Source organism: Synchiropus splendidus, chromosome 1 (genome assembly GCF_027744825.2).
Source record: "Synchiropus splendidus isolate RoL2022-P1 chromosome 1, RoL_Sspl_1.0, whole genome shotgun sequence".
Taxonomy (NCBI): domain Eukaryota; kingdom Metazoa; phylum Chordata; class Actinopteri; order Syngnathiformes; family Callionymidae; genus Synchiropus; species Synchiropus splendidus.
In genome coordinates this window covers 12,650,715-12,674,630 of record NC_071334.1, presented here as the reverse complement: position 1 = coordinate 12,674,630, position 23,916 = coordinate 12,650,715, and the positions used below count along the sequence as shown (strand labels likewise).

The window sequence follows — 23,916 nt, the reverse complement described above, 5'->3', positions numbered from 1 at the left end:
GACTGACTGCTTGGTCAGTTCTGAATGTAGTGAAAACTTTAGAGAATATTTATTATCCTTATGATGTTAATGTCAGCGTTAAAGTTTGACCATTAAGTTGACCATCGAGGTAGCTCCGTCTGACTATAAACCATAATAAATAGTAATAATCTGTCTGCCATCGTGGGACTAAGGCGAGAATTCAATTTTCTCAACTGCCATGTAAACATGCTGAATGAAGAGAGCCCATTCAGGGAAAAGCATGGGGTGACACGCCCGAGCACCAATCGAGGGAGTGTAGCCGCTTGAATATTGCATAATTTATCTACATTTTCATGTGAATTTGAATTTGACATTACTGTTAAATGGCATCTTCATGAGTAAAAGTCGTTTCACAATAGTTCTATGGCCTTAATGAGGGACTGGTCCGTCAGAGGCACGGTAACAGAGAGTGATTTGTTGACTGGGTGGCGTCGATGCCTGACGTCAATATATCCGTCCATGCCGTGTGTTTATGGATATCCTGAGCACAGATCAACAAAGATGGGCAGCCTTAGAAAGCCTTTGGCCATTTCCTGTTTCATCTGTGAAAGAAAAACCTAATAACCCAGGTACTGTGCATGTCACCTGTTGCTTTGATGTGAGAGGCAATTGATCAAATGCAAGAGATTCATTTTGGATTTTGGGGCAAATTGGAGCAGGTGCTGAAACTGTGGTTATTAGCTTGAGCAATGGAAAAAGGTAGGGAGTGGGTCAGATATGGAAAGGGCTTTGTGTGTGTGTGTGCGTTGCGTAGATGTGAGTTTTTCCTGCTGCAGCCAGTGCGAGCTGGTGGTCTAACAGCCCAGACAAACAAGCCATTAAACTGGACTGGACTCGCAACGATCTTATCCTCCGTTTTTACCATGTCTCCCTCCCTCCCTGTTTCATTCCTCTCTCAAGGTTTCCAACTGGATCATCCCTCTGTTCATCTACCCATTTGAATTTAATTTAAAACTGCTCGTAAGAGGGTCCAATAATAAAGGGAAGATATTGATGTAACTCATTCACAATGGCCCTACATCATAGGTGGGCAGTTAAATTTCCTAAAGGGCCACATTATAAACTGACTGTTGTGAGGGGCCATCATGCCAAAAGAAAGGCGGCGATGACTAAGAAACGTAATGAAAAAAAAAAAACTTAAGTGTCAAGGACAAAATGAACCGTTAGATTCAATGGAGGCAAGGATATTACGAAGTGCAAATATGCCATGAAACCTACAAAAATATTCCATTTAATCTGCGATTTAATTTGAATTTAAATAATAATAAAGCTTTCGCACCAATATTCATGAAATATTACAAGGAAATTAATTTCAAAATATATTTTCGATTTTCTCTCAATGTATTTTGAGGAACAAAAAATACTCACTAAAGTGGCAGACACAACATGTTACAATTACTGTTGAAATAGTAATGCTAAGAAAGAAACAAGACAAAAAAATAGTCTGAAAAATGACAGTTGTTAAGTTTTAGTCTGACTCATGAGGCGGACTCATTGTGTGTATCAGTAATACACACGTTTGTGTTTTTTTTGTCTTATGCAGAGCCTCTGCAGTTGATTACTTGCTGCTGTCTGTTCCTAAATGTTGAATATGTTTGGAATGCTGCTCCCCCCCAACTAGTCTTTTTATTTGTTTGGAGCACCACCTGGTTCAGCAGCGTGCTATGGTGAGGCCACAATACTTGAAATGTTTTTTGGATGATTGTATGAAGTGATTTGAATGGCTGTTTGGATGGAGAGACATTTATGTTCTGAAAGTAAATGCGCAGAAAAATAATAATTTGTGCACAGATTGTGTAGCTAGTTTGAGTCGGCCATGTTGAGACTTGTAATGTTAATAATTCAATGATGTTTTTGCTGGATTTTTCTCATGGTCTCATGGTTAGTGTTACAGCTATTTTGGAGCGGCCGCCTCTGTCCAAGTTTTGAATGTTCTTATAAGTCTTGCTGTGCACTGGTTGGTGATGGAGTCAGTAAGGTTGGTCTGATCTGTTAAATGTGATTCAGGTGTCTTCCTTCCTTCAACAAGACATCGCAACATGCCATAGCTGTAACAGGACCCAGCGTTCTTTATAAATAGGCTCATCCTGCTCCTTGTGCCATACTTCTCAATAAGAGACCAAGGCGATGGAGAGGAGAGACAGGTGTTGTTCCTCTCACCGCTTCTTTTATGCTTCCATTTTATCTGAAGCTCCCTGAGGTGTGACTCATCACCATCACTTGAGCAACCGTGTTGCTTTTTCAGTGTCTGGTTCATAGAAATGTACTATTTTCTTCCATGTGGTGAGGAAATAATCAGGTGACACGATCAGTAGAGGTGACAAAATACTCAACTCAGAAAGGTGTCTTGTTTTGAACACCAAGTAGATATATTTTTTTATAGCCCTTCACTTGGTCTTAGTTTGTGGTTTAACTTGATAGGTGATATTTTGGATGACCTGAACCAGGTAATGTTTTTAATCTTTTTTAAAAAATGGCCCCTCACTTGAACGCGTGTGGGGGGGTAATATCGGTATGTCGGTGTATACCACTGCATTGCAGTCTTATTGGATGAGTAAAACTTCCTCACAGCAGATTTTATGCTTGTTCAAACGGCTTCAGCTACACTTGTTTTTTATGAGGAATACAAGGTACTGTTTTGTGTCGTTTCCCAGGTGAGTGAAACCGATATTTCAAAAGGACAACAGTCCGCCTTAATACGTATCTTCTAGACAATATGTAGATGCGATTTTCCCTCTTTGTTTCAGTGTAATGTTCAGCTTATTATCTTATTAACTTTCTTAAAATCCCCTGTTTTTCCTCTGTGGCCTGCTGATTCTGGTCCTCAACTCTTTGTAGTTTTCAGGTGCATGTTGTTACTTGTTCATTGCAGGACCTTTCCTGCTAATTCTCTGCATCATTTTTCACTTTCAAAGCCACGGCTTGGCAGTGGTTCACATGGAGCTGGCTTCAGTTCCCAGGAATTTCCACACTGATGCTTTATTAACAAATTAATGCTTTTTCCACTGGTAGTCCACTTGGCACTGCGGTCACAGCATGGCCACACAGGGGGTTGTCCAGCAAATACGCTGTTGACTTGATCTATAATCAGTAAGTTACGTAGGCGGCCAAGAGAAGGACACTTCTCGCAGTCCAGAGTTAGCTGCCACCTGGACACATCCTGCCCAGGTCTGGTTTCATGCTAAGTTGACATGCGGCTGCCCTCAGCTGCAGTGGAAGCCACAGGCTCTCTGAAAACTGCTCTGATCCATTTTAACCACTGCCAGTCTGCACCGAGTGACCCGTCCAGATACTGTCGGCTGGTCCTTGTCCCGAAAGCTGACCTCTCCTAATGCTCCTATAGCTGGCCGATATGGCAAAAATATTTTTGTTCATATCATTCAATTCAATTATTCTGGATTATGTTTACATTTGTTTTCAAAATGCCAGTTTTTGAAGCGTTCTTAATGAAAACTACAGATTATTTAGTCAGTTTGACATTAAAAAAACAACAAATAAAAATTTTATGCAGCAAAGAACATGATCTACACTCAACAAACAGAAAACTAACAGTACGACAACAAAACAATCCAAATAAGTATAACATATTAAATGTGTTGAGTTCGCAATGAGTTGGAACTGACTTCATGCCATGTCAGAACTTTTAGCTTGGAGGATAATACCACTGCAACTAAACCAGCAAATAATCAGTTTATTAGATTTGTTTGTTATTTTGGACTGGGGCATTTTTGCCCACACCAGTCAGATTCACAGCATGAGGTGAGGTGTATCCAAGTTTTTAATGAATATATTACCTATCTGGAATATATTACCTATCTGATAATCTAGATTAGGGTTGGCCATTACATCTGTCTTGATCTACCATCGATCACGAAAGTAGAGTTGGTAGATCGCACTACTAGATGGCGAACGTGCGAGAGTTGTGTTGTCTGTTTCAACTATGACAAATAAACTAACTTATTCATCTCTATGTAGATTAGCCGCCTAGCACGACCTGTTCCCATGATGCTGTGCAGTCAAGTCGGCCAATCACAGTGCTCGCTCAGTGGAATATGTAATTGAGAGTGAGCCCTCAAAGGTTAACAGAACTAAGGCTATAATTTCATCAGTTTGATGTGACGAGTGTAATTTAAATGTCGCCATGATGACCTGTTTTGATAATGGCACGTATTCTTGACCATTTTTTAGCTGGTATGTGTAAATCACTGACCCTTCTACGGCGTAGACTGCATCTTATAGATAAGTGAAAAATATGAACAAATGTGCAATATGAGTTTGTGCACTAGGAACTGTGACCACACAACTTCCTGAGTTATGTGAAGAAATAAGCAGTCATCTTCCTCTTTTGTTTTATTATTAGACAAAAAGTAACTTGGGTTTAATAAAGTTTTATTTCAAATTTTCACTTTTTTTCCAGCAGTTTCTCAATGCTTTGCATATTGTGCTCCAGCCACCAAATTGTAGCTTCTTTTTCTGAACCTGCCGCTGAGACAGAAAGAATAACAAACAAGTAAAACATAGGATTCTCTTTTTTTTTTTTAAATACATGTTGCATTTTTATGGTAGGTAGATCATTGAGACTATCAGCTGAAAAAGTCTGCCCAGCACTGATCAACATCATCAGAAAATTGCAATGATTATTAAATGAGGTTGACTAATCACCCTACTTTACTCAAATCCACTTTACTTGACTGCTGTTCTGATACAGTTTCACTGATGTTTGAAGTAATAATTCTGCAGTATAATGGCAACAGAGTAAACGGATTGTGCTTTGATGACAGAAGTGTCTGCGAGTGTTGGCTGTTGTCCTAAAACCAAAATGATAAATATATTTTTTTCTTGCCTTCATTTCTCAAGACATTGGCAGAATGGTTGAAAAAATAAAGGGCCTCTTTGATGCAGCTGTCAGTCCATTTTAACAACATAATCGGTCTAAAAAAGAGAGTCCCGACTTGAAATGCCATTTAAGCGTCTGACTACGGTGGTGTTTTTGTGATTACAGTACATATGGTGCAGTGCTGTCCCCAAGACTTACCCTCATTCGACCCTGGTCTGGCTTGTTGGTTCTCCGTTCCTGTTGGTCCGACACCCCCTGTATCTCTCCTGCTGTCCTAGTTCCTTCTGCCAAATGAACGTGTCATCCGCACAAGGCGGGAGAACCTCCCACGTTTCTTTAGATGTCGAACGTATTGTACAGTACGTTCCAGTCGCTGCTCCATGATTCTATTCTTTCCTTGCCTTTGCCCCGGGCTCATTAGAGGCCGATTGGGTTGTTATTCTAATGAAGAGCTCTTGTTCAGCCAGTGAGAGCACCGAGCCGTCTGCTTTAGGGTGGTCCTCGACGGGAGGGAGGCGACGGACGGGTCCCAGTCATTGTCTTCCAGCAGGCCTCCCTTGGTCTGCCAATTATCCACCAGGATTTTTGACTTTTCAGAAAAATACCATTGATAACGGTGGCTCACTGTATTAACCACAGGTTTGTATAATTGTCATCGACCACCCGAAAATAACCTTATGATGGGGCTTCATATATTTCTGTCTGTAGAAATAAACGCATGTAACGCTGTTGGTGGCAATAACTGTTTGTGTCCAGTAGGTTCCCCTCTCCCCCTTCTCCCTTGGTAGGTGGTACTTCGTGTGTGTGTTGCCCTTCATCTCGCTGTGGTCCATAGCGACCCTCCATTCATGCATGTGATCACCAACCGTCCTGTAGGTCTCTTACGTCACGGTTCTTCCTGCCATGGTTCGCGTTACACTTTCACCCCTCCCTCTGTTGCATAGGTCTTTGCCCCCCTTCACCCTGTTACTCCTCTTTTGCCCACAACCTACTCCCCACCCTTGTTTTTCCTCATTGCTCTCCCCTCTGTCCCCCTGCTCCGAAACCTGTGAGCGGACCAAGAGGGGTGTCTCATTATTTTAAGGAAACAGTCGCACTCAAGTAAACTACGTAACGCAGCCCCCCCCTCCCCGCGCAACACCTCCTCTTCCCTGTCTGCCCCCGATGACCGACATCTTTCCCTCTCTTGCTCCTCTTTTCTTCCCTTGTTCATGTCAGTTGAAAACAAGACTCCATTTTGCACTGGGAGCCAACAGCAGTGCTTTTGGCTGCCACCCTCAATAGCCCACAAACATTTATTTTTGCCAATACAGCGCTTCCAACATGGCACTTGACATATGCTCCTGATCTTTATTACAATACGCCAAAGCTTAAACACAGTATTTATCTCTCCCAGGCAAATATTCTTGTCTCCTTCATAGAAAAACATCAATGGTAAAAGGTCATGTTTGTGCCCCGTGTGTGACTTGAAGATCATTACGGGCAGAGCGGAGCGGAGGTGTGTTGCACCCTGGCCCTTTGCTGTTGCGTAATGGAGTTTGTTATGTTGCACAATAGGTATCTGTTTTGCGCTGCAGGCTGACAGTTGTGTTTGATGTGTCCAGGAGATAAGACAGGAGGCGAAGACGGGTGTAAGGTTGCTGTTGTCACCAGGAACACTAACTGCTACAGAGAAGCTGTGGCCTGTGTTTTTGTGTGTTGATGATTTTGATACTATCCGTGTCTCATACAAGGGCAGTGGCCATTTGGAGTTTCCCGTCACGTTCAGGCCAATGTTTCGCAGCCTTGAATATAGTTAACGCTGCGATCGTAACAGTCTAATGAATATTCAAGTCTTCATGCCTGATCTATAATACAGCAGACACACCAACCTACAGCCATAATATTGTTTTTCTCTTTTTTTTTTCTAGTTTTTCTAAGTGCTCAAGTCCGCCCACATGACCTATGTTTGTTTTTATCTATATGGTTAAGCTCTCCGTTAGATTGTCTCTATAGTTTAGGTAGCACGTTAAGAATCCTGCAGGCTTGTTTACATTAGCTTAGCAGCCCTATTGTGGAGATGAAGTGACAATGAAGAGGAGGAGGAGGAACAACTGAAGATGGCATAGTACGTAGAGTACGTGATGGCTGGTCGTACCTTCTTAACAGTCCTCCTCAAGATCTCGCGAAAGGGCTGGAGAGAAATGTGAGATAAGTGTATCTAATGGGCTCAAGCACTTGTTACTACAACTAGTCGACATTCTCTATATAACTATAATCGACTATCAAGTTACGACGAGGATCATGAGTCGACAAGTCATGACTTCATCGATCTCTTTTCCTCGGCTTGGCAGAGTGAGAGGCGAAGTGGCGAAGGATCCTAGACCAATGCAACCCAAAATGTCAAGTATGGAGAAAAATACAACTTCAAAACAACATTTAACACTTTACAAGAGTTCAGAGTTTTACATTAAGGTTTTTCCTTTTTTTTAGTTACCACACATTCTTCAGTCCGCAGGTGAGACTTGCCGACTCGTGGACTAATTGTTATGGTTGTCAGTGACCAGTCAACTATCAAAATAGCTGTTAGTTGCACTTCTGCTCGTTGCTACACCTGCTTAGAGCGTGACTGTTTTCAATGTCCTTATAAGCCTAAGTAATGGGTAAAGGCCTGTCAGTGCCTGTGAACTATTGTTTCCTTAGTGTGCACTTTCCCTCATTCTTAATATCTTCTGTGTTTCTCATAGAAATTAGCATTAAAAAAAAGTGATGTTCTATCCTTATATTTTGTATTTTACTACACAAATTTGACAGTTGCGACATGTTTTTTTTTGTAAATGATGATGAGTGATCCAATATTTAAAGTAAAATGCATGAAGCGATAAGCGAAAAAACTCCTTCATATATCTGTATTCAGTGTGAGTCGAATGGGCTGCGAGATAAAAATTGATACTTAATGGACTTTAGTGGTCTTTTTTAACCTGCTCTCGCTGCTGTACTACAACGACTAGGACAACAACCTCCTCCGAATGAATTCCCTGCTCTACATTTGTGATTATGTGTGCGCGCGCGTCTGTGTGAGTGCGCACGCATTAGCTGATTCAAATTGGGCCTGGTGTCTGCCAATGTGCAGCACAGTGTATGAATGAGCATGGATAAGCGTTTTGCTTCAAGGCTTCATTTCTGTTAACCCTTTCTTGTCTTCACCATTCAGATCAGACGGTTCCATACAATCATTTCCTCTCTGGAGTAATTCAACTGGAGCCTAGAAGAGAGAGAGAGGTGTGCGGCTGGGGGCCGTCAGATAGTTGAGCGGTCTGGTTGTGTGGCTGCTTCAGGAATGGCTACCATCAGTTGAAATCACCAGAGCGTTGATGTTGTGAAATTCTCATTTTCCTCATTATGCAGCACATCAGTGGACATCAATGTTTTATGTTCACATTCACTTTTAAGTCTTAAGTTTGATGAAAAATATGGCTTATTAAATGAAACCTACCAGAAAGCCAAAGGGTTTGAGTGTATTGTACTGCAAAGGTTGTGTATTTTTTGCTCTACATTTTCTACATGTTTAAAACCCGTGTCTCTCTCCATGCAGTTTGCCAAAGCAAGGACATCCGGAACAATGTGAGCAACCTTCAGTCACTAGAAAACTGCACCATCATCGAGGGCCACCTGAAGATTCTGCTCATGTTCAAGACCAAGATTGAGGACTTTCGAAATCTCAGCTACCCAAAGCTTCAAGTGGTTACCGACTACGTGCTGCTGTTCAGGGTTTATGGTCTCGAGACCCTCTCGAAGCTTTTCCCCAACCTGTCAGTGATCCGAGGAAACAACCTTTTCTTCAACTACGCTCTGGTGATTTTCGAGATGCTGCAGCTGAAGGAGGTGGGCCTTTACAATCTCACCAATATCACCCGAGGTGCAGTGAGGATTGAGAAGAATCCGGATCTTTGCTACTTGGCTACACTGGACTGGTCCAAAATCCTCGACTCTGTGGAGGACAACTACATCGTGGCGAATAAGGATGAAAGGGAATGTGGAGATGTCTGCCTTGGGAAGGGCTCTCCAGGTCAATCCAACTGCCCTCAAAACACCATCAACGGACACTTCAGGGGACGGTGCTGGTCGCAGCACCACTGCCAGAGAAGTAAGTACTGAGCATTTTCACCAGGAATACAATTCTTACTCAGTTGAAAAACACTGACAAAACCACATTTAAAAGCCATTTATGGAAAGCACAGGATGAATATTGACTGTTGTGGAGTGCAGACATGCTGGGATATTAACTCCACAATCTGTCTGACTTCTGCTGACAAAGCTTATATATGAGAGTGCAGTAGTAGAGTGCTAGAACTTTAAATTAAAAACATAAAAAGTCAGATCCCTAAAAATCACACATACAATGTTGCCACAAAGTGGAAGGCATTTGTTTCCCCTTTGAATCACCTTTATATGAAACAACGACTGCAAAACATGCTGGGAAAATCCTACCACAACAATTTTGTGTATTGATGTCCAAAAAAACTTTTTGTCCGTGAGATGAGACCGGAGAGAAGTGGCAAACAAGTATAATTACTACAGTAATGTTTATTCTTATGCATCATCTGTGATGCACAGCATCACATTGGATCCCCAATATCCTGCCAGGTCTGCTGTTGCTGAAAACAATACTGGAAACAGCCTTCGCTGTGGTTTAGTCTCCCAGTGTCCGCCATCTCTTTCCACCAACGCTCTCACACAAACAGTTTACACAGGTTTTGTGTCGGATTGTCAAGTAGTTTTAATGCTCTGCGAGTGGTCAGTGGCGTGTGACATGGTGAAGGTAAATGTTGAGGATTTCAAGCAAGTTTTGTGCGCTTGTGTTCCTCTATTTTTGCCTCAAATAGGCCAGGAGTGCTGGTGTGACGCATGTCATGTGATAGGGCTGTGCTGTAGTGGAGCTTGGTGTCAAAGCCAGAGCCGTTTCTAGCAGATGATGCAATTGCTTTTGACCTCTGGTTGCTGTGTGTGTGTGGGCCGCACATAAGTCTCGTATGCATACTCTGAACTGTTAATGTTTGTATATCCAAACGTGGTTAAGTGCATAGCAGAGCAAGAGATGGCTTTCCAGCTTCAAGTTGTTAAAACGTGGGTTAACCCATCTACGCCGGTATTTTTATTGAACTTTATCACATGATGGTGTCTTTAACCACTTATGTACACCATCACAAATCTCACGGGTTTAGAGTTACTTTATAAAGATGACTTTTTTTTTAAATTCAGGGAATGTTAAACCGTGAGTCTGCATGTGGCGGTGGGGGTGTGCATGTAAGCAGGGTGGAAGAACATTAGACAGTTTATGTGCAAGTGGAAACAGCAGGTTTGTTTTTGTTGTGTTTTTACAGTTGCCTTCGGTAAGAGCTATAGGAAAGCCTGCGTTCCTCTGATCTTATACATGCTACTTAAGAGCCGGAAAACACTGTTTAATTGTGCACACGCAGTCCAGAGACTTCACGTTGAACCTTACATGGCTCTTAATTAACATGTTGGCAGTACGAACTGGCGTGTAAGAGGATCCGATCTGACTCGGTTTTCATTCTCTCTGGTTAGCAAGCCTGTCTGCTGAATCAGTGCTTTTATTGCCTTGTTATATGTGAAGCTCATAACTGAGTGGCGTGGGGACACACTCGCATATGCTGTGACCTTGAAAAACTTTACTAAAGTGAATTTGTTTTTGTGACACATTGTGCGACAAGCAACATTTCTGTGTTCATTTTTCCAGCCACAAACATGAAACATGTTAAGGGGGGCACAAATTCTTATTGTTTTGGCCGATACCGATTGTGGCAGATTTCTGACTAAAACACAGCAAATATTATTTTTTTATTCAACACAGTCAAGCTTCTAAGGCGTCACATTATGGTTATAACATGGACAGTGTTGACACAGAAGTCGGCAGGCAAGTGTGTTGAAAATGTGGCATTACAAGTCAAGTTCATGGTCACATGAGGTACTACACATTTGCGCACATATATCAATATAGTGAGATCAAGCACGGTCATGAAGGCGTTAGAACGTGGTTGTTCAACCAACCCACTAAGTAACATTATAACTATATTGGAAACTGAACACTAATGTCGGGTCACATCTAATTTCATTGTTTTGCTAAAATATAAAAATATATAAATATATAATATATGTCGAGCTGCCTGTCATGATCAACAGTCATATCGGCACTGATATTTCAGATTGAAACCTCTTTTAGTTCTGTTTTGTGGGGAAAAATGTAGGCTGGCACTCTGGCCGATGTTTAGAACGCACAATATGTTTGTAAAGTGTAAGTAAAGTGTAAATACATTCCTTTAATTGATGACAACTACTGCTATTTCATACATTCAGCAAAAGAAAAACATGTACTTTTCATAGGGATAAAATGCAATAGGTCAGTAAAATAAAATCTATTTTCCTCATATTCATGAGGATTTATTTCATGTGAAATGGGGAGATTGAATCAGGTGGATGGGATTAAATTGATAAAGTGACAAATGAGGGCAGATCAGCAACGTTACATTCCAAATCTAAACTTTTTATTATTATATTGCAGTCACGAAAATGCACTGAAATATTGCATCACTGCATTGCATAGCTGTGTGTGTGTGTGTGTGTGTCTGTACACACAGTAGCAGGCAGACATTGGTTGCTGAGCGCCTCAGGGATCTGGAAGACTCCTAATCAATGGGCTGGCACCCCCACATCCTGTCCTTGCTAGACATACACTCTTACATGAATATATAAGATACATGCTCAGGAGCACACACACACACACACACACACACACAGGCTCAAAAATGCACAGCGGTTCTCCGAGCCAAGTAGAGCACCACTGTACGCTGGGGTTTATGAGAGAAGCGCACTGACACCGCTGCCCACGCCGCTTCCGCAGGACTGCCGGCACATATGGTGAAGGAAGAGGGCTTCTCAGGATACAGTCAGGATGAATCAATAGGCATGTTGTTTATTGTTTCCAGGGCAGTATGTGTGCTATGAATGGATTCATGAGGATATCATATTTTTGCCTGCACAGCACATTAGACAAACCTATAACCTCCCCGTTGGAGTTGCTGTCTGTTTTTGTGCTTCTGTGCTGCTCAACTGACTGTTTCAGGGAGACGTGTTGGCAGGCCCGCAGTTGTTGAAACCTTTGCTGTGAAATGACTTCCTCATAACTTCCAGCTTTTGTCTGAAGAGCTTCCCTCTGCCGGGTTATAAACCTGTGTCCTGGGGTGAAGCCCAGCGCTGCAGGAAATGTTCAGATTGACTCGCGACAGTGAGGGAAAACTGTAATGGATGTCACACAAGTCAACAAAGTTCTTCATTCAGTAAACTGTTTGGAAGCAAGAAAACCATGACATTCACCTTTGAGGTCATCTCGCTTTGTCCTTGTATTCCAGAGTCCACATAGAGGGTGCTTGGAAATTAATTTGAAGTGAGTTTAGTTACTAAAATTTAAGGCACTGTTGATGTGACGTATTGTTTTTTATTTTCCATACACTGGCTTCTAGCATTGGGTAAGAATATTCCATAATTTGCTTATGTGTGTGGCTCCTTTTGAATGTGGTTGTGGCACGGCAAGTAGTTAAAATATGCTTCTGTCATCCTGTCTCAACACAAGTCATGAAGTTATTAAGTAATTGAGTTCTATTCAGCCTCAGTAACCTGAGCTGGAATGTTGTTGGAAAACAAACAGATTTAATATGAACTCTATAAACTTTTGGCTATAATGACTATAAACTAAATGGAAAAATAACTTTTTTTTCCTCAAGATTTATTTAACTTTCACACTGATAGTGCTATGTACATTCTGTATTTGTGCGTCACATGGTTGGTAACCACTTACGCACGCTTGCCCTTTATTGGATTTGACAAATGCATGTATTTTATTTATACTGGGCAACTGCTTGTCTGAACTTCGGGTCATTCGTTTTTGTGTCTTGTCTGTGTCTTTTTCCCGATGTTACCCGCCACATCTGATCTCTGGTTGGGGTTATTTGAGAATCTGCATTATCAAGTCAAAGCCACCTCAGTGCTCTGAAAGTCAGTGTTCTTGAGTTGAACTTGTTATCCTCATGTGAACTCTCCCTCCTTGATGTGACGTCCAAGTCCAAATGTGGCAAAGCTGTTTCCCGACTGAACTCAACCGTCAGCTGTGTTCTTTGATGACAAGTAACAACTCTGTTCCCTGAATCCTTCCTCTCCAAACTGAAGCCATTGCAGGCCGACCACATCAGTGCTACCTAGAATGTGGTAGGCGTCTCGGAAAAGGAGATTGTTCCGAGTAAACTGGGTGTTTGACGGTGGATGTCACTCTTAGTTAGCCTGAATGGTCCGGTTCAGAAACCTTTTTGTCAGTGTTGGGCATTTATTTCGGACACAACCTTTTAAGAGAGTGGGTGGGAGCTTCTGATGCTTAGAGTGTTATTGGGGGAATGTGACCTCTTGGTGACCCTCCAAGGTCAGGGGTGAACTGGTAGTGAATGACTGGAGGAAGGGGGTATTTGTTGTGGCTTGAATGTCTTTGTCGCTCTGTCCTCCTTTATAAACCATGGCCCAGCTTCTTATTATTACCTACTATTTAAGATACATGTGACAAAAATTATCCTTGAAATTATTTGCCAAACTTTCCATCCTGAGAAAATGATCGGATGATGAGTTTTTTTTCTTATGTGAAACTCAGTGACACATGCTCAACACTCTCCTCTCCGTCCAATTACTTTTTCATCTTAAAACTTCAGGGACGTTTTATACCTCAATTTCTCGGATGGTCGTTTTGATGGTCGCTCACTGGCCACACAGGTGCATTAAAATGGCTGCTGGATTTAAACGCCTCTCCAGAAGGCTGAAGTCCTACCTGAATCCCTGAACTATTCTCCCATCATGTGACTATCCTCATCTCGATCACAACCATTGAGTTATTTTTCAGTGACTTGTGCTACTCCCATTTTTCATGTTTTTTTTCTTTCCCGTTTGCGCTGCTCCTCCTCATGTGAACGATCCTCCCTCCCCGTCTGTCCTTCTGTTCCATTGCTTTGTGCTCTCTCCCTCTCCCTCTCCCTCTCCCTTCTTCTTTCCCTCCGCACGCTGTGGTATGCAGACATGCAGGAATTTCTGGGCCTCAAAATGATAGACCAAACTTGTCAGCTCTGGCTCCTGTTACTAAAGATGGCCGCCTTTACAGTGTGTTTGTGTTTGTGTGTGTGTCTGTGATTGGTGCACATGGGAGTTATTCCGCCTTGTGATTGGCTATAGCATGTCCACAGCTTGTGTTGTGTGAATTTCAGTTTGTGTCTGGATATGTCACAGGTTGCATCTGTTTTCTGCTTTATCCTGCGAGCAGGGTTAATGTGTGTGAGATAGTCTTTGAGTGTGTGGCTGATGTTCCACTTGGTGCACATCTCCACCCCACTTATGCGAAAGTCATTTGAAGTTTTCAGCAGGGACACTCTGCTTTAAACGGAATACACTGTGCGAGGGATTTTTTTTTTCATAGCTGTTCAGATTTAAAAAAAAAAAAATTTGGAGGAGAAAAATGTCTTGTGATTTGTACGCGCATTTGTGACCCATGACTGCTCACTAGTCACCATACCGAGCATTTTTCCCCAAAATGACCAAATCCTCATCAACATTCCATCAAAACACAGTTGTTTTGTGTTCAAATGGACTTGACTTAATCAGTAACCACAGAAGATTATTATTTCTGAGCCAGTGCAGTGTATTTCAGTAAGACGACACTATTCTTCTTGCATTCATGCCATGTGTGAGCGAAATAGAACATTGATGTTTTGCTCTCTTGCAAGTTTACACAATGTTGGCACAATAGCCGCTTAGTGAGAATAGTGTCAGTAATAAAAAGTTACAAAGTGGCAATACAAAACTTCAGCTTGAATACACTCAGTGAAATACATTTAATATTATACACAGAATGTACCTATATTGATGCTAATTATATACTTAATTGATGCTTATATTGTTATTATAAGATATTATTATATGATAATTTATGAAAAATCAATGTGATACTGTTTATATGATAATTTAAAAATATTTTCATTCAGAAGGATGTAGAATGTCTGCCTCTGGCTGACTGACTTCCTCTGTTATTATTATTATTATTATAACAAAATTGCAAAAATGATGTTTCCCTCTGCCAATTGTTTACATGCAGGATGAGTGAGGAAAATGAAGATTGTTGATTTTGCGTTATTATTATCTTGAATGTTCTTATCTGGATGTAGAGGTTGAAAGACATTGAATCAATGCTAAAATAACATCAGAATTGAGTGTTGCCAACGGTCAATCAACACGTTTTTTCAATGTTGGAATTGTCGCATCTATTCAAAGAGAAATCATATTTTATTTTTGAACCTCAACCAGAAATAACAATAAATAATTCTCATCCAAATCCAATGTTGAATCCGTGTCTTTTGCAATCTAGTTTGCGGTTTCTTTTTCTTTTTTTATTTGTGTGTGTTTTACGTTTGGAGCTTTGGGTTATTTTTAGATGGATATTTTAGCGTTAATATCCACAAAGCTGTTGCATTTTCAGCTGTTTTTAAAATTGCTCTACATGGAAACCAAAAATGTTTACCACTTTTTCTATTTACTATTTAATGTGTGTTTGAAGCAAATAATTCTTGTAAGAAAAGCAAAGGCGTGTTGATGCCCGGGAACAGGGGAAATAACATTCCGAGATGACCGTCATTTCAGGCCGCGTCAGCCCCAAACGGCAAAATGAGTGATTCCAAAATGAAGGTTCAAGATTGTAGTGAACTGCAACAGAGCCTGCTCCCAAGATAGACGATGAGGTAGTGAGTTATTCTCCCATGACGGCGTGTTTGTGTGTGTATCACTAGGCAGAGTGACGTCCAGCGCAGCTAATATTTAGCATGCCTTGGCTGAAGCCTCTTCAGGCCTTGTGATGGCATTATCGTAACTAAAGAAGGTTCTGCTCCAGTGCGCCACTCACAGCCTGCAAGCCGGACGTATTTGACTCTGCTGGATTTTCGACACACACACTCTCCTCCAACAGTAGTTTGTTGGTATTTTGGCCGGAGCGATGTACACGTTTTGGGTGCGTGAACTCTGCCGTATGTCATGAAGATTTGTACCATGACACAGATGGCGAGGAATCTTGACCTCATGAGCCTTTTGATTTGTTTTTAGCTAGTGTGTGCTCTCTGAAAAAACAAAACACTTCTTATAAGGATGATATGATTGCCCAGATGATTTTTGTTCCTGTTGGAGACTGGAGTTGGTCTTCACACTGCTGGAGGTTTATATCTAACTTTATAAAGTTTTGTGAACAAACGTTACAAACCATCAGTTAAAAAAATGGCATGACTTTGTTTAGCCAGTTACGAAGAGAGTTTTATGGCTTGTCGTGGCAATGCAGGACTGGTCTTGCTGCTGATGCACCTCTGACCGTAGCGTTGCACAACCTTTCTTTTGCATAGATCAGCAGCTAACCGCCTACTCTTGTATAGTTCGTATCCTTCCAAAGGTTGGAAGTACTTGAAAGACCCTTGCTGGAAGGATGGTGACTGGGACGGTGTAAGAACGAGCAGCATCCATTGTCATGTTGTGTCATATTCGCAATTGTTTAAAAGATTTTAACAGCTCATTTTGTGACTAAACCATTTTTAATCGACTCATTATTGATAGTGCTTGGTGCCAACATGACAATAGCCACAGTACAAAGCAGGAGGCGACCTGACTTTGAGCCCATTCACACAAAGGTGTCAGTCGTGGCCCAGCCAGGCCTTTCATCCACACGCAACTTTTTCAAAATGGGGATCTATCCCCAGTGGGCATAGATTTGAAAAACAGCCTTTATGTATTTCCAACTTCGAAAATAAACTAGTTATTTAAAAAAAAAAACAGTCATGTCATACCCCAAAAATCATCACAATGGCGGACTGCAGCGCAGCGCTGGTTCTGCATCAGCTGTTGAACTTATTCATAATATAAACTTGGGCTCATATTATATACAAGCTTTTGTGCACTCTGCACTAAAGCCTTTCTCAGTTTCAGAAAGCACATGTACTTAATAGTTTTCTGTGATTCTGGGTTTACATTTTCTGAGAACAGCTGGGACAACGTTTTCGTGTAGACAAGGTTTTAACCTGCCAAGAAAAATGGCGATCCCAAACGGCGCTCATCAACAGCATCTTATAATTTATCTCATGTGAACTATCTCCAATTGTTATTAAACAACGCTGCATCCGAGGACTCTTCAGGAAGTGCTTGTGTAAACTATAGTTGTCAAAGCAAATGTTTTCATTACAGCAGTGTTTTCTATTGTTTAAAGCTTTTCTTGCTGCTGTAATGGAAACCAGTCGAGATAGAGGGGATCCACACACATTGCTGGGGAACGGCACAGATTCAGCTGTAAATATCGTTTGCATCAACAAGACACATTTTTTGGATTGACTCTGGTGATAACGTGGACTAAAATATGGATGCCAAAGGCGGATATTGTAGCAAATGCCGCCTCCAGCCACAGCATGTCTTTCGGTGAAGCCATCCTTTAGTAGTCAGCGATGGCTGTTGATGTCATCCATCGCCAAAACTCTGTTAGGATCTTCTGTTAACTGCTCTTTGAAGCGACCGACCCGGCTCTCCCTGCAACACTGATGTAATTAAACTCTCATTCAACTTTTTCTAATTTCATTACAAAGGCACACAGGCGCACACAGCTGTCCGTCTAATGTTTTGTGGAAGACAATTGGATCTGTTACTCAGAACTGTTGTGTCGCCAAGTGCCATATTTAGCGTCTGACAGGAAGTTGGCACCGAATCGCACTAAAACCACAATAGATGAAATGTAATCATTTACCTTCCATCTCAAGGAAACGCAGCGCAGCACCTGGTGTCATGTTACTTTGTTTGTGAAGGCTTTCACTTGTTAATTTGTTTCTCTGATTCATCTCTGATGCCGTGCCTAGGTTGTCTTTAGTCTTATCCTTTTGTAACAAAAGAAAATGACTAGCAAACATATTTAAGGTTCTGTCAGCATCATATTAATCTTTTTTTTTATTATTCCATTCCACGGAAGGTGGGAATGTATTTGTTGAATGCATCTTAAATGCTATGGTATTGCAGTCACTTATTATTATATAGTATTCATTTCATTGAGTTACTTAAAGGGACCATGATGTGTCTGACGTTGCAGAGTCTCCTGCTCCGTATGATGGGAGCTGTACTTGTCATTCTGGTTCAGCTTCGTCCTGTAGAATAGCTCAGGGGTGAAGTTCTTATTGATAAAGCGTTATTGTTATGATTCAGATCAAAGAAATAATGTGGTTGGCCGTTGAATCCAGCCACCATAAAATGATTCAAAATTGAGAAGTGTGATTTTTACAGATGTTTACTTTGAAGTAGAGAAAGGTTTAGCTAGTTTGCATTGAGGTGGCTGTCTATCATCATCCAGAATTGGTACAAGACAATGTTTGCACAGCGTTAGCTCTCATTCAGGTGCAGGTGACATGTACTCGGTGACACTGTGGGAGCGTCACATGTACTGAAAACCTTGGGCATATCTTGGAAGTCGTCTACCCAGTTTTCAACTGTCATTACACACCAGCTAAATCAAACATTGTTTAGCAGTGTTTATTCCTCTCTGTCATGAGAGTTTAGTTCTGCGTTATTGTGGTCCGCTTGATAAGTTCTATGTCATTGTTTGTAAATGTGCAGCTGCTCCGAATCGGCACGCACCGACACAACTGATTTACGAGCATGTGTCCCAATATTTAGATCCATCGCACTGAAAAAAAATCTGGCTTGTTTTACATCCATATGAAGCTATTTTTCAACCTTTGTAAAATGTTTTTTTAATTCAGTTGGAATATATATATATATATATATATATATATATATAAATTGATTTATGGAAATCCAGGCATAAAAAGCAAATATACTACATGCACACATCTAACTGCAGCGTCTGCTATTTCTCCTGGCCTACTAGAGGGCCTCTGGTGACAACACCTGCACCCCCAAGGATAAGCAGGGCCTCTTCAGTTCCCCAACATCCATTTTCCCTTCCTAGTTCATGTGTTGTTCTCCCTTTCTTTTGTTCTAAAGCTCAGTGTTCATGTATTACGTGTGGGCACACAAGCAAACTCATGATACAAACAGGTTCTCCTTTGTGCTGAGGACCATTCCCCTCTACCGGTCACCCCACTGTGTAAATCCCACTGCCAGGGGTTTGCTTTACATTCAAGACCCCTGAAGTGATGCTGGAGCCTGATGTATATCGGACGGCCCTGGCTGCCTCTGCGTTTTGAGTGGTTGCACCAGGACTGCAATGCAGCTGTCTGTAGAGTGAGACATGTTGCCTTAGCCTTGTGCGATAAGGTATATATATCTATAATAATAATAATAATGAGACCCATGTTTAATGAGAATCATCAATTTTCATGATTTTTATGACAACATATTTTTTATGTTGTCAGTTTGGTACGACAATTGATACATTTGCATAAAATGTCTATACAATTTGGCTTCAATGACAAATTCCAAGAGCTCAACAAAATAATTTACATCAATAAAAAATGACACCCAATGATTTCATTGGGAAACATGAAAAGGGATTCATTGCTTTCATTTTTTCCGTGTCCTGGTCTTCTGGACATTAATTCCACTGGGGTCCTTTGCTACTATAGTCATCGGCTAGGCTCTGTGCTTCAGGGTTCCAGCACAACGCAGTGCACTGATATGGGTATATTGCAAACCATCAAATACTTGGCGGTGTGGCTGTCAGCGATAATAATATTGAAAATAGGTTTGGCAAAATTAATTGAGAAGAGTTAAAAACAAGTCAAGGAAAACATGCAAAAATATATTTATTTCGTGTGTCTTTGTATCTTCTTTTGCCATTTTTAAATTTTGAACGGTGAACATCTGGGGTCATGTGTTCAAATATATGTATGTTTTCGTGCGTCTGGAATCATTGACAGGTCAATATTTTATCAGCTGAATTAGTGGCTGAGGCATCCTGCTGCAGCCCAAGATGCCTGTAAATACATATGTCTGCTGTTTGTATACTGTAATTCTACTCGTGCTATGCTGTGAATATGAAATGGGGCAGCCAGCATCTGCACTGCAGCCATCCCACCCCGACCCCTGCACAGTAAGCTGCTCCGTTCAGCTGCGTAACAGGCAAATAGATCAGATCATTCAGAAGCATTATTGGATTCTGATCGCATGGAATGTCTAGATACTGTATTTGGGAGCGTAAATGTCACTGGTTTTATTGAGAGAAAGATGTTTAAAATTATTATTGGTTCAAACGCAATAGGAACGATACAGTATTGACATGGCTGTCGAGAAGCATTTCTTATAATGTGACAGAAAATTGTGGTGGTCAGTACCTGCCTGAGAGGAATGAGAGGAACTGCAACAGGGTTTATTATTGATGGACATAGAGGGGCAACGGCCCGACAAGTGGGCTGGACAGGTGTCATGGTATTATAAATTATGTATGGATTTTTTTTTTTTTACACAGCTCAGGTCTCATGGTTCACTGTGTTATATAGAGTAAAGTGCAGCTCTTTATGGACTAGAATGTACTCGAGTTATAGTGATGCCAAATACTTGGGCTGACTGAACCCAAGGCCCCTGAAATAGAAGGAGCACAGGAAGAAGGGAGAGAGCCAGAGATCGACATGAGTGAAAGCAGGAAGAAAAGTCCATATCTGTGACAATCAACTCTTTGAGAGAAGAATTCTCCAAGTTGTGCAGAGAAACTCAACCCTACTTTATCCCCCCACTTTCCTTAACTCATATGAGAAGATAATTGGTCGTCGAGGTACAAAGGAAGGTTTTAAAAGCTGTGGTCAAGACCGGCTACAATATACCTAAGAAGTGCTGCTCGGTGTAACCACCACATATGTGCATGTCATCAAGTGTGACAAAGAGTAATAGATGAAGAATTGTTTCATAAGCCTCCGCCTTGACATGCACCTGAGCCAATAAATGGAAAACACACTGTCTCAGTACTCCCTTCTCTTCTAGTAGTAAATGACCATCCAGGCCCGTTCCTTAGTGGAATTGTCTTACGAGCTAAATGTGTAGTTTCAGGGTACCATCAGTTGTGAAGTGTGCTCCGGCAAGAATATTATTTGTAGGTGAAGTGTTGGAAAATCATGATGACAGTGATGCAGGCGTCATCATGAGATTGATGTTAACAGACTCCTTCTCTCCATCTCCCTACCGTCCTTCTGTCACTGAACTGTTGTGTCAGCAAAAGCTCCAGGATCTTTTTCTCTGGAGAGCACCAACCTATCTGTTCCTTTCAGCAGAACCAGGAAACCAGTAAAGGCGAAATATGTCCATCAATTCCTTTAGATGAAAGAGTGCGCCAAGTAGCAGATACTGTGATTTAAGAGATGTGTTGTCAATTTGTTGGTTCACCTCACTAGCTCTGCGAGAAACAGTAAAAAAAATTGCTTAACCTGTCGAATGCCAACATTTCTTTATGTTTGTTCGACAAAATGTTGTAGATCTGCTGGGTACAATCGTATATTTTTACACGAGCAATGCACCAAATGTTGGGTGTAATACAATGTGTTTTTTAAATACAAAAATGTGGAGGTGAAACGAGTTCAGCGAGACCGCTTTCCATAATTCTGGCAACCCACTCCACTATTCACGGAATCACCGTTGTAGGAATCTAGCGACACAAGCCTCAACTTCAGCACAGATTCCAGAACGTTTCCTCTTCATTTTATCATTTCTTTGTTCAGGTTTCAAGCACAGCCGGCTCTGACCGTCATTGTGGCGACTCCTCAGTGCAAAGTGTGATTCAGAATCAGAATCAGAAAACTTTATTAATCCCAAGGGAAATTATGTAAAAGTCAAAGATGTCAAAGTGTTGAACCACACTATACAGAGGCTTCTATTATATAGAGACTATTCACTCTAGCTAAGCAGACATGTACCTTTTTATTTTATTTTTATATGTACTTATATATTTTTTTTTTCATGTAAAAAATATTTAATCATCTGAACATTTATATTCTGATTTGTTAATGTGCTGCGACTTGTCGCAGGAGTTCAGACATCAGACTTCAGATTGTTGCCTAAAATGAGCTGAAGCTGCGACTTTGTCGCATGTCCCGCTCCCATACTGTCCACACCACAGTTTGCATGAAGTCTCTCCTCTACTGTGACTCAACAAACTTCTCCTAAATCACATTTGGTGTGAATGTACAGCTAGCACTGTGAAACTCCTGGAATGCCACTGGGCTAATCTGCATGGTGGAGAAGTGGTTACGACACCGCACAATTTAATCCTGCCGTGAATTTTTGCTTTTGTCATGTGTTTAGAACTAAACTCATATGGAATGAGCTGTTTGGAGGTATGCACAGTCTCAGTACTTTTCTAACATTCTGTCTCATCCCATTTGGTTTGTCAACCTAAAACTGTGGATCTTAGTGAAGATAAATAAAAATGGGCTTGATGTTAATTGAGATCTTGTATCATCAGAAGGAAACAGATCATGTGCACTCTAACTAGCAAAAGCGGTGTGGCCACACCCTAAATAACCATGCGGCAGGCTCTTCAGAGCGTGCGCGATAGATCGTCTAAAAGGGGCCCAAAATTACAGATGTGGTTCCGAGGAGAAGGATGGTTGATAAAGAGGAATGAGAACACAAATACAGTGGTGAACACAGGGACGAAGCGGAAGAGAGGTTGGGAAAGTGATGTGAAAGAGGAACTTGAACGACAGATGTGTTGGAGGAGAGCAGAAAAAGGGAGCTGCTCATTAGATGGCCGAGTGTTGATGTGATGTCCAACCTCAGCATCTCTAATAAAATCTCTTCTCTGGAAGAAGGAGTTTGTCTTTTGGGACTGACTCCCCACCTGGGCAGGAGAGAGGAAGTAAACCGTTGGCAATGATGAAAGCCTTTAGCACCATAGAATGACAAAGTGGCGTCGGGACAAACGCAGACAAATGAGGACTTGAGAGGGATCTGAGAAAATGGCTGTTTAGAGTGTGCAGATAATTACTACAGACACTTTTGGTCTGGACTGGATCTCCATGGTAACAGGATGGGCAAGCGGGGATGGTCAGCGCTCAGAGACACAGATGAGGGAATCGATGAGAAGACAAAGCACTGCCACCCTCCACTCGGTTAACTAGCACTTCTGAGTTTCCTTGTCTTGGACCGAGATCAGATGGAATGCACGGCAGTTTCAACTATGGTGACCCGTGTTGACACGTAACCAGCTCAACATTTGAGGGTTGAGAGTAGGACGAGAAGTACAAACCATTGGGCGCTCGCTTCACTGGCTTTTTAAAAGTTTCCTTAATCTCAGTGGCGTCGTACTGTGTTATGAAAACCCATCACCAACTGGCGGAAGCAATGGGAAGAGCCTTTAAAGCGAGGTAACAGTGATACACCTTGAAGAGTGTGAGAGTAACCTTTGAGAACACGGCAAACTCCATGTTAAATTAAATGAACAGGAACTCATCTGTGATCATGAATGGCTTTTCCAAACACTGGCTGAGCTGAATGGGTGTTGGTGTGAGTCATACTCAGTCAATTTGTTCTGAGACGGGGATGAAGAGTCGAGCTTCTCATTGTCTGAGGGACACATTTACTATTTTGTCTCCAGCAGTTACATCAAACAAAGTCTTCATCGCACCTTTGCAACTGTTCTGGAAGGATCCTGGAAGTGTGACCATCTGTTTTATGTGTAATTAGTCGTCATGCCAAAGGAATGTGGCCCAGTCCTCCAGAAAAAGTAAGGAGGGATGCTGCTGGATTTGCGTGCGGCTGCAGTTCAGTGTTGGTGAGCCTGCTGCGGTTCAGGCTTTGTTACAGATCTTGAACTTTTTGTGCTTCACAAGTGGAAAGGCGGCGACTCCTAATCGTCTGGAGTGAAGTCAGGACTCCAGTCAAAGAAGAGGAGTCGTGTCAGCGGTAGACGTGTGCTGCGTGTCGTCACGTGTCCTGCTGCCTAAACAAATCGACACATAGTTGCTCCTTTCTGGTTCATATGTTGGAAAAGCAATATAATGGCTGCTCTTTATCTG

General features: G+C 41.6%; 1 protein-coding gene across 2 annotated transcripts in view; it reads left to right on the top strand.

Moving 5' to 3' along the window:
- Window positions 1–23,916, top strand: part of insrb (insulin receptor b) — a 54,089-nt gene that overhangs the window by 8,047 nt on the left and 22,126 nt on the right. Inside the window, exons 1-2 of one of the 2 annotated variants that reach the window (XM_053854807.1) lie at window positions 5,224–5,290; window positions 8,433–8,984. In XM_053854807.1, coding sequence (XP_053710782.1) covers window positions 5,239–5,290; window positions 8,433–8,984 — 604 coding nt within the window. In that variant the 5' untranslated portion in view covers window positions 5,224–5,238. Of the gene's footprint in view, window positions 1–5,223; window positions 5,291–8,432; window positions 8,985–23,916 lie in introns of those variants that run through there. The other variant, XM_053854806.1, reaches the window with a different exon arrangement.